This window comes from Genypterus blacodes, unplaced genomic scaffold (assembly GCF_046128005.1).
Source record: "Genypterus blacodes isolate CSIRO-AG114 ecotype Tasmania unplaced genomic scaffold, CSIRO-AGI_Gbla_v1 ptg000055l_1, whole genome shotgun sequence".
In the NCBI taxonomy this organism is placed as follows: domain Eukaryota; kingdom Metazoa; phylum Chordata; class Actinopteri; order Ophidiiformes; family Ophidiidae; genus Genypterus; species Genypterus blacodes.
The window spans coordinates 6,050,917-6,062,506 of NW_027466867.1; the positions used below are offsets into that span (position 1 = coordinate 6,050,917).

At 46.0% G+C, this 11,590-nt stretch overlaps 1 protein-coding gene across 1 annotated transcript; it reads right to left on the bottom strand.

Annotated features, from left to right (window-relative positions):
- Positions 1-3,625: 3,625 nt before the first annotated feature.
- meox1 (mesenchyme homeobox 1) lies at positions 3,626-11,315 on the bottom strand. Its single transcript, XM_076152056.1, has 3 exons — positions 10,314-11,315; positions 6,390-6,562; positions 3,626-4,341 (listed from the first exon to the last, which is right to left on the bottom strand). The coding sequence occupies exons 1-3, from the start codon at positions 10,834-10,836 to the stop codon at positions 4,219-4,221; spliced, it is 819 nt and encodes a 272-aa protein (XP_076008171.1). The 5' UTR covers positions 10,837-11,315; the 3' UTR covers positions 3,626-4,218.
- Between the last annotated feature and the right edge of the window lie 275 nt (positions 11,316-11,590).

The window sequence follows — 11,590 nt, forward strand, 5'->3', positions numbered from 1 at the left end:
GCATGACACACTTACTAGTCACACACACACACACATAAAAGGAAACACGCGTTCCTTGTATGCCTCCTTCAACACAACGGCCGTCTTGGGAGGATGTGTGGAAGACATCGCATATTTCCCCCTCCCTCTCCCGTTCTGCCGCTTTCTCACAGAAGTCTTTGCGAGGCCCGAAAGAGCAGAAAAGAAAAGGGAGAGAGAGAGAGAGAGAGAAAGAGGAGAAATGGATTCGCAGGTGGCCTTAAAACAACAATAAGGATGAAAAGAAAGAGAGGATGTGCGTCCTCGGCCTCTTTCCACTTGCAGGCCACTGGACGAGGTAGGACAGAGAGAGAGAGAGAGAGACGGAGGGCAGAGGACAGGGCCAGGAAAAAAAAAGAGAGAGAGAGAGAGAGAGAGAGAGAGAGAGAGAGAGAACAGTTTTGTTACATTAACTTTCTCCCGGGTCCATTTCACTTGACAAAAGCCAGCGTGCTTCTTTCTCTTTTTTTGTCTTTTCCTCTGCAGTCCTTCAGGCAGGGTGAGACGGACATGTCCCGGACAGACCTGACGTGTGTCAAGAGGAGTAAAGATGAAGGAAGGACAACAGACAGAGTGGAAAATAAGGCAGAGAATGTCTTGTGTGTGTCAATCACTCCAGATGTTGAGTTTTGAGCAATGTCCAGAATTGAACTTGTCTCTAATGTCTTCTTCTCTTCTTTTTGTACATTTACAACATATTTTGTGACCTGCTAATTAATGAAACCCAGAAAAAAACATTTTGGATATAACACAGCCTCACAAACACACACTTACACACACACAGGCAGCCATCATGATATCTTAATATGATCACATAACCCTGTTGTCGTAGCCCCTCGCTATCTCGCGTCCTCACAGCGGTGGGCTTCCTTATTAGGCCGCCTGGCTCGTGGGAACGTGGGAGCGTTTGATGTGAGCGTTGAACCGACACCTCAGTGCAGAACAACAGCGTGCAGATGGAGCTGCTGGAGCAGAGAAGGACACGCTTTAACTTCTATGGTCACCTCGTGTAGGGTTGACCTTCACACCTCCGGCGGTCCATCAAAGCTGCCTTCCCGCCAGAAGCTGCAGCCAAAAAGCAGAGCCCTGGCTTTTCAAAATAAAAGCGCAGCGGAGCGTGTTGTTGGCGTGGCAGACGGAGGGTATCTAAAGAATTGATGGAGTGATGGAAAAGCACAAATATGAGACTGTCTGAAAGAGCAAAATTAGTCATAGGTCAGACGTTTTGGTCGCTAACTGTTAACAACTATGTACACGCCACATTACTGATTAATACTGTTATATCCAGAGGAATGATTCATAACTGGAAATGTTTTTTAAATGGAAACTGTGTCGAGCAGCTGCCCGTGCAACCACAAGTCGCATTTCTCCACATTTTTAGCGTAATGCCGGTGACGTGGTTTTCTTGAGAGCCCCCTTCACATAAATAGAATGTTTGGCCCAATATTTTTTGCTTTTAATGGCAATACCTTCTGCGTGTCGGGAACCCATTTTGAGACTCTGTGTCGAGTGCAAAGGGTGAAGTCACCGGCTGCTTCCAAGGCTTACAAATGTTGTCTTATGTGCTGCAGGAAAGCTTTTGTATTGAATCGGGAGTTTGTTTCCTGCGTTTGACTCTGTTTTTATAATCACGTCGGAGGAGCTCGCGAGAGGATTACGTCTGTCCTTACTTTTCAGTGTGTTCCGGCCTCTGCCACTTGCCAGCTCAGATTTAGCAAGTGAAGAAGGCGAAGTGTTTTTTATTTGAAATCCGGGGCTTGAACTTGCACCTGTGCGCCTCCAGACCGAATCACCTCGTACTAAATCAAGGAAAACATAACAAGCCGTACGAGACTAATGACACTCAGCTTGGATGAGCTGCTTTCTCTGTGTTATAAGTGAAAGGGAAACCTGCACTTTCTGCCGTCTTGGGACTTTTGGCACCGTGGTACATCCCCACAATCACAATACCACTAAATTAAATCTAATCCATAAATTTGGCCACCCCTGCGTCTTTAAAAGGAACCTCCGCGGTGAAAGACAAACATTCCAGTTTCATTAGTTTACACTGCTGATATTAATACTATCATTACAATTGGACATCGTTTATTTTGACTACTATTACCACTAATACAATAATAGTCCTTAATAGAGGTTGAGTACGGGGGGGGCGGAAACTGGCACAGATCGGCTCGGAGTCATTCCAGCCCCCCAGCAGCTGTGGCGGGGGCCCGGAGGGGTCAGACGTACAGTAACACACTTTGACCCCCACCAGGAGCGTGGGTGTGTGTGTATGTGTGTGTGTGTGTGTTGGAACGGCCGTCCTGCTCTCACACCAGCCTCCCCCCCCCTCCCTGGTCCCTGCAGACCAGCAGAAAGGGCAGTAACCTCTGAAGGCTTTGTTTGGCTGGCCTGAGTCTGAGCATAGGCCCACCATTGTGAGACTCCATGCTCAAGCTCTTGTTTTCTTTGGGAAGCAGGAAATTGGATGACTGGCTACCTGCTACAACAACATCCTGTACTTGAGAAGCTGTCTTTTCACCCATACCCACCTATTATTTCCCTTTTCCATCATACGCAAGTGGTCAGCCGGTAAGCTTCTTTTTTTTTTTTCCCTCTCTCTCCCTCTGCTCCTAGGGGCCCCGTGCGTGGGTTTGTCTAGGTTCCACTCAGGTTGAGATCAAATTGGCCCCATCCAGATGCTTCCGTTGAAAATAGTGTGTGGGGGCCAAATACTTGGGCTGCTGGAGCCATGACTCCACCTTGTCAGGTTAATGGCCCTTTGTGAACGGATTGGAGTGACAGTGATTTTGTGCGAAAATGAATGCGCCTATTGAGACACACACACACACACACACACACACACACACACACACACACACACACACACACACACACACACACACACACACACACACACACACACACACACACACACACACACACACACACACACACACACACACACACACACACACACTCCCATACACACTCAGGTCTACTTATAGAGCTGTCAGTGCTTGTCAGGTCACTTTGGACCAATCAGAGTGATCTGGCCCGGGTCTTACAGGAGACCACTTGCCCTTGTGAAAACATCCTTAAGGATTAAGGCTCTATAAGCAGGATCTAGGTGGGCGTTGATGAGAGCTGATTCAGATCTGACCTCAGGGATCTCCCACCTCCATGTGAGATGTTAATGAAGATAATTATGTCATCGCTGGAAGGCTGGGAGGGATTTTCTATGTAGTTTTTCCACAAATACACATAATACACTAGGCAGCGTCTCTCTCTCCCTCTCCCTCTCCCTCTCTCTCTCTCTCCCTCTCTCACAAATGATTTAGAACATTTGATGTCAGCTGTTGACATCAAACGCACATGAAAGTGAAATCGTCCTCTGCAGGGACCAACCCGGTGGACGTTTTTTTTTTTTTTTTCCTCTTAAGTCTTTAAGATCGTAGTCATAATGTCTGAGCGAAACAGCCTCCATGTGATAAAAGCATCAGCAGCGAGCGCAGATTTACCAACTGTCAAATCATAACTCAATTGTTGTGGGTGGAAGAAATTATCGAGATATTTTCCCCCGGTTTTTGTAGCAGATGATTTATTCTATTTTGCAGAAATAGGCAACATCTGTGTTTTATCAATAACATTCAAAACGTATAAAAAAGGATAGTAAAAATTGCTCGACAGAGAAAAAAAACCTATATTCTAGGAGGAGAAAAAAAACAAAAAAACAATCAGATTTGGAGGCACTTATGGCTTGGCAACGCTTGAGCAGTCTGAGTTTTCCCAGGTGGTTGTAGTCAAGCGTCAAAGGCCATGATTACAATATGGGAACCAAAGGGGATGAACTCAAACACAATCACATCAGGGGCGGACACGTCAACACTGGCCTTAAAGCTATTGGATGGACTCGACAGACACACGACCAGGATCTTGTCATTTAGGGGGCGAATTATCATCTCTAATCTCTGATCGCTGTCGACGGCAGCTTTCAAACAGAGCAGTGTGTATCAAAACGCAAAGTATTTACAACAAAAACACACAAAAAAAAATGAGTCTCTTGGATTATTCGATTCCTGCAGATGTTTGTTTGATTGGCTGGACGTCGAGTGTGTCGCGTCGGTGTCCAGTTGACCCCAGTCTCTCTTTCTCGCTCTCTTCTCTGTGTCCTGCAAAACTCACACGTCTCCGTCTCCCAAAGCTCCGGGCGAGCCTTGTTCACTCAGAGCTGGGCGAGGCGGCCGAGTCCATGTCATCGTTCTCCAGGTCATTGGGCGAGGACGACTGTCCCCCTTTCACCCTCTTCCACTTCATCCTCCTGTTCTGGAACCAGACTTTGACCTGGAGGAGACATCAAAATTGGATCAAATTAAGCACAAAAGCTAATTTAAAGGATGTTCTTCATTTCCATGAAGGATTTATGGACAAATGGACCTGGGGGTTCTGCTTGACAAAGACTGTGGATTAATATGGAACAAACAGATGATCTAAATCAATAAGTACAGGTCCAAGACAGCAATCGCACAAATCATACATTCAAGTACAAAATAGGTTTTCTGGGGAATTTATAAAGGTAACTTGAACACTGTTGTTTTAGCCATGTTTTAGTAATTCCGAGGAAAATTTACAACTTGGTCAGCAGAAAAATAGACAAATCATCCCTCTCAAATCTCCAAGCGCAGTATATAAATGGGCCTGGTTTGCTTTGGCCTTGTAAGATGAAGGAATAATAATCGCTACGAAAGCACTTGGTCACGGCCCAAAAATCTCTCCAAATGCAGTTGGAGAGTATCGTATGGACAGCAGGTCGAAAGAGTCAACTATCAGGATGTCAGCCTACACAGGATGTGAGTTTACTTGCGGCGGATTGTGCTCATCTGCATCATTGCGCGGCTACGAAATGAGTATGATATCATGCTTCAGCCGCGCGGGCCAAGAATAGCAGCGAAAACACACGCTTCCTGAGAGTGGAGAAAATCGCAGGGAAACGACCGCAGGAGAGAAAACTGCAGCGAGAGAGAGAAGGAGGGAGAGAGAGAGAGAGAGAGAGTTCATGCCATGACGATGGATACCCTTCATTCAAGATGTTATCATCGCATTAAACACGGTGATATAGTTTTGTGCACCATTTAAAACGACAACCAGACAAACACCTCATAACTAACATCCTCAATCTTATTTTATTTCATTTCTAATTAAAAAAAAACACCTAAAAATCAAAACAGCTATTTATGTTTATTCCCAGCTGAATTTTACACCGAAAATCTGCAAAAACTACAGGATGCAGAGAAAGTGAGAACCATATTATTCATTGATTTGAGCTCTTAATGTGCTTCTACTCTCATTGTAAGTGTCTTTAAAATGTTAAATATCTAACAAATCAGCGTGAAAAGTGGATAGATTCACATTGTCAACATAATGATTGTTGTGACTTGGGGCTCTGATTCTTTGCGTTCTTTGTGACACCCAGCCAGCTCCTTCGGTTGAGCCTCAGAGCTCCAGGGAGGCTGTAGGTGACCTCTGTGCCTCCCCCTAAGCATTCCCCACTGAGACTCTGGGACATGGATTAATCTGTTCCCACACTACTTATAATAGACCTGGGTCGTCTCCGCGTCCGTCCGTCTGCTCATCGTGACTGATTGAAGGGACGGCAAAGCGCCAAGACATGTAGGATGAGTTGGAAAAAGCCGTCAAGTTGCAGTGGGACCCTGAGCTCAGAGTGAAGATGGAACCTGGCTGCCGCGCGTGTGTGTGTTTAAGTATGTGCGTGTCTGTCTGCATATGTCTCTCTCTTTGTGTATGTGTGTGTTCCAGAGGCCTGGGAAATAGATTTGGGAGCAGCAGACTGCAGTATGTGTGGTCACTGTGGCACCGTGGCCTCATTAGGAGGAGTTGGGACAGCGAGCCCGACAGGCAGACTGGGGTTCCATCCAGCAGCATCTACAAATGTGAGCTTCGTTTCAGCACGTCTGGATCTGCAGCACATTCATTAAGGCTACATGTCATTCTACTAAGACCACAGGGCAAAAACATTCCAGGAAAAATAGAATAAAACAGCTGATTATAGCTTAAAAGCCACTGAATTCTTGGAATTAAGGAAATACTTCTAATCCATTTATATATACAGACAGATAATTAAATTGGGTATTGCTTTTGCTTTTTATTAATCCTATTTGATTTGTCATCTTCAGACATTTATGATAACAGGAATAAAAAAAACCACATCTAGAACCAGTGGTTTTCAAAATAAAAGCATGTGTTTTTGATTTTCTTCCATAATCTTAATATTTGTAGCATTTGTCCTTCCGGATTACGGTTGTAGCTCTAGTGACCTTTAATATTTTGGAGATATGAAGAATGGCGTCTGTGGGGGCATGGACCCTGCATACCTGTCTCTCTGTGAGGTCCAGGTTCACGGCGATCTCGTAGCGGCGCAGCCTGGTCAGGTAGTTATGGTGGGTGAACTCGGCCTCCAGCTCCCTCAGCTGCTCTTTGGTGAACGCTGTGCGCTCCTTCCGGGCTTTGCAGCTGGAGTCCACCTTAAAGCTGGAGTCCTGGATATCTGGAGAGCAACGGCGTGGAAATGCATTTGAGAATACGCATACGATTTCACCATCTTTTACTCTTTTCTCAGTTTGATACAGAAAACAAAACAGGTCTCTCAAGTTCAGGTTCTTCACAATTGATCAAAAGTAAGGAACCTGATTTGAATTAGCTCCAACTATTTTGCGAGCTTCCTTTATTTGAGGGTTACGCAGACCTGAAGGACCTTCCCAACCAACAAACCACAACACCAAAGAGGTTTTAGTGTGAGGCCCCCTCATATAGTAAACACTCAAACCACCACTTTAAAACAGAGACCACCCCGACACGCCTCTATGAGCCCTCTTCACCTGTACCCTCTGCATGTGCAAGTGTGTGCATTTCAAAATTGTGTGCACTCATTCGTGTGTGTGTGATGTGTGTGTGAACATATATCAGCGGAGGCCGGGGGCCACCAAACCAGACACAGAGGGACTGAGTTAGCAGAGGAATGCAGCGGAACATTGTTAAAGCTTCTAACAAAAGAACAAAGGCGTGGATGTGTCCAGGTCTGAGTGTGTGTGTGTGTGTGTGTGTGTGTGTACCGGAAGATATGCCTCCTTGCACTCGGGGGAGACGCACATTAACTCATCCATACATGACAGCAAACAGCCACACACACAATGTGGAAATGTACTCCTGCTCTGATCTCTCTATGAATGTCAACCTGTTAATGATTTTGAATGACAGACTTCTCTTTCTTTTTCCAATCTCTGTATTAATGTCATAAATTTGTTATCACATGAATTAATAAAAGCGGATTCTCCCCCTCGCTCTTAAGCTTTCATGTGACAAGGCTTTTATTAAGATTTATATATTTCTTTGCCTCCATATTTCCTGGCTTAGGGCAAAATCCAAACCCTCGGTTCAAATCGGAAAGCTGGTTGATTTAACTTTCCCTCCTGTGTATTATTGGGAACGAGTCGGGGTAATAATTGTGCATTGGTAGCGACACGAGCAGCTGATGTAATCTCAAGAAAATGGTCCTAATTTGTCAAAGTGAGAAGTTCTGCTTGGTACTTGCCAGAGTGCTGGGCCAGAATATGAAATGGATTGCAGTACCTGGTCCAGATGTGAGTTGGGGCAGACCAGGATGTGTGTGTGTGTGTGTGTGTGTGTGTGTGTGTGTGTGTGTGTGTGTGTGTGTTTGTGTGTGTGATTTCAGAGTTTGCATGCTTGTGTGTGGGTCTAAGACTGTGCACTAGAATGTGCCACCAAACTGCAGACCTGCACATGTCACGCCAAAAAATCCTTATTATCATAATTCACATGGCATTAATGGCGCTTGGGCCAAAAGTGTGGCGGCTCTGTCGGGTCTGGAATTGTGTCAGGCAGGTTTAGCTGGCTGGACACCTGGCAAGACAGATTTAGTGGGCACTCATGCACGCTGGCTCTCACTAAACAGGCCCCCAATAAATATCCTGCACAGCCAGGGGCCGTAAACTTGCTGGGAGAAAGCTTCTGCACCCAGCAGGGTCCCAAAGACAGCATATGGTGCCTTGTTGGGTTTAGGGTGCAAAAGCACTTTGTCTTAATCAAGACTGAATTAGGGCCGGTGTAAATTAGTGATTGTTTTAAAGTTAGAACCTCAGGCGAAGATTACACGTTTGACTGATCACATAATATGTGTGTGTGAAAGTAAGAGCCAGGATTTCACAACGAGTTAGTCTCTTATGTTAGAGTGAAACAGGCTTTGGCTTTAGGCCTCATACTTAGTGGAGTAGGTATGAAATAGGATGAAATAAAATAAGACACATGTGTGATTTGTTCTTCTAAGACAACATTAAGTATATGCTGAGGATGTGGTGGAGGGATCGGTGACTCACAACTGTTCTACATGCTATGGTTGGAAATTCATGAACAACTGTTGGATCAAAGTCAAAATCAGATGGTGGCTGAGTGAGTGCAGCACGTATCTGTATAAGCCACACAGACACCAGCTCACTGTATGGCTGCTCTGTCTGTATGCTTGATGCCTGCAGGACATTTTCCTAATATATACTATTCTACCAGCTAGTCAATACAAGGCTGAAAGGATCTGGGGTTTTTTTGGGGGGGGAAACCAAGAACTGATGTAGTGGTCAGACATGTTGCATGCACTCAGTGGGAGATTGTGTTACGGCTTAACGACAGGAAAATGTCAATGGATAAGAATGTAAAAAGTGGGTTCACAGGCAAGTGATTTTACCAGACGTGGTCTGGCATGTTTTCACTGTAGTGAGAGGAGGTTACAATAAGGTAAGAGGAGGAGGGGGGATCTGACCCCACAACCCTCGCTGCAATTAGGCTCGTGTCTGCTGCACTCTGTGGTCAAGTATCTGATCAAAAAAATCATATCTGTGCTTCATAGTTAGATATGATTTGTCATGTTTGGATAAAAAGTGAAATGAAAACTCAGACTGTTTTGTTTAAATGGTTAAACATTAACAAAGCAAATATTAAAGAACAGCAGAACCAAACCTAACTTGATAAATACGCTGATTACCAAAATTATTTATTCAAGCCTCATCAAAGTTTGGCTGCAGGCTCCATGATGTGTAGTGCTTAATGTAAATGCTCTTGGACTCATGCCAGCACCTTTACACCATCAGGTGTGAGGGTGTAAATGTCATGTTTTATTGTATAATTTTATCGTTCTTGTGAGCTACAGGGAAACACGGCAATGAGGTCGTTTTTCACTGATGGCATACAATTCAAGATGCTTGCAGATGTGTTTGATATTGTTTTGATTTTCGATTTTGTTTAAACATCACAAAAAGACGATTGAATCTGAAAAGAGCCGTGACACCGTTAACTGATGATGTGCACCAGCATCGCCCAATGTTTGCTTTCTATTAACAGGAAGTGTGAAATTTGATAAGGAGAATCCTGGAAATTACAACAGAATTCAAAATCTTTCAACGCTACTCATCTCAGCTTTTACAACTCATCCATCAACATGTAGAGAAGTAAAGAGATGGATTTGAGCAGAGAGCAATCATCGCACCAAATAAACCTTCAATAGTCTGGAACACAAATTTCACCATCAAATTTTGGTGAAAAACTCAAACTATATATATTTTATTTTGAAAATCCATTGAATAAGTCACTTTGAGAGGAAAATAAATTAGCGTCCCAATCATCTAATACCCAAGAACCTTTCCTTCCTCCACAGAAAACTGATGTAATTTTTCTCCGGCGTTATGAAAGGATACGGGTATTTTTCAAAGGAAACGGGGACGCAATGAAAAGTTCACACGTCTCATTAATCATTTGGGCCTTTTGAAAGCGTTGGAACAATAAGTGGATGCAACTGCTGCTTTAAGTGTTATGAATGTAAAGGTCTAATTAGGGAAGGAAGCATGAAACTGCAGCTCTGTGTCATTGCCCGGCTGGTACAAGCTCATCTACTGTTTGAAAGGAAAGATGGTAAACATACTGGACGTGTTGGGTATTTTTTGTTTGCAAACTGATTCCACTTCTCTCCCAGATGACTTCTGAACGTTTGCGAGAGTTTGACCTGAGCTGCATCCCCGGCACGTCTCATCTCTATTTCCCTCCACCTTGACACACACCAACACGCAGCAGAAAAGGAGGAATGCCTGCTGTCATTTTTAACGCTCCCCCATGTGCGTTTCATTACTGTACGTTTCCCTTTCATAAAGGCTCCTGCGATGAGATTCTGCTCTACTTTTCCCATAAACCAACACACCCCAGCTGACCCCCATCTATTCCGGCGCTCCATGACTCACCTGTGACATCTCTCTTCCTCTTGGAGCTTTTCTTGTCGGAGTCGGCCGATGCCACGCTCTGCGGCGAGTACTCTCCCTCCAGGCACCCGGGCACGGCCCCAGGGAGCCTTTCTCCCCCTGCACTGTCCAGCTCTGGCCCCACACCCACCCCCCCGCCCCCGCCGCCGCCGCCGCCTCCAGCCGCTGGGGCGACAGGTGGGCAGGCTTCCGGCCCTCTCGCCCGGGTGTCACAGGGGTTGAACTGCCAGTCGGCCCTCTGGTAGCCTCCGGAAACGGCGTGGCTGTCTTGGTACAGTCTGTCGTCGCGGGGATAGGCTGCGTGCGGCGCGGTTGGCACCAGGCAGGAGCCGGAGAAGTCTGTGTAGGCCAGGAACTCAGGCTTCTGGTGGAGGGAGAAAGGGGCTTGCTGGTAGGGCGACTGGAGATTGCCTCCCGGGACCCCAGAGTGCGGGTTCCTCATGCACCCCCAAATGGGGCTGCTGGGATGGGCGCTCCGCATGCAGCTGCTGGCTGGCTGATCCATCGTGATGCAAAGAACTAGACACTTCACACACCCTGGAACAGCGTCTAACTCAAGTCTTTTCCCTGGTTGAGGAGTTCAAAACGCCCCTCAGAAAGTCTTCGTCTCAGCTGAGGAAAATCCTATTCAGCTCACTTCAGCTGCTAAATGCACATCTTCGTCTCACAGTGTCGACCTCTGGAATACTCGCCGGGCTTCTGTCACAGGCTGTTGACTTGATGACTCTTCCACGGCCCAGAACGTGTGTGTGAGGATAGACGCCTTCCTGTGGCAGCGTGTTTCCCTCTCTCTCTCTATCTCTCTCTCTCTCTCAGGGAGCGTGTGACGTCCTTTGGAGACTCTGGTCCTGACACGCATACACACAGACCCACACACACTCACACACACACACCCTCTCACTTGTGCTTTCCCCTCTGTCTTGCTCGCTCACACACACCGTTCCCCTGGCTGATCTGGCTGGCTTGTGGCTTGGTGTGAGAGCTGCATCCGCAACTGCATGACTCCCCTCCTCGGCTGGCTGTTTTCACAACTCTTCTAAGGCATTCTTGACAAGTGAACCCTCCTCCTTTTTAAACGTATAGGTGGGAAAGAGTGGCAAGTTTATGGAGTGTAACGTGAGACTGCAGAGGAGGAGCCCTGCCGGCCACATGTTGGTAGTACCCTCCAACCAACCCTGCCTCATCAACTATTAATCACGGGGGAAATTTTATATGCACATCTAATGGGCTTTCCAGACGTGGGCCGTTTTTAAAGGGAC

Excerpts from the sequence above, each read along its gene's own strand:
- meox1 (XM_076152056.1), bottom strand. The coding sequence starts at position 10,836 with ATGGATCAGCCAGCCAGCAGCTGCATGCGGAGCGCCCATCCCAGCAGC. Across the intron at positions 6,563-10,313 it reads GAGGAAGAGAGATGTCACAG|ATATCCAGGACTCCAGCTTT; the intron begins GTGAGTCATGGA and ends GTTGCTCTCCAG. Across the intron at positions 4,342-6,389 it reads TGGACCTCACAGAGAGACAG|GTCAAAGTCTGGTTCCAGAA; the intron begins GTATGCAGGGTC and ends TGTCTCCTCCAG.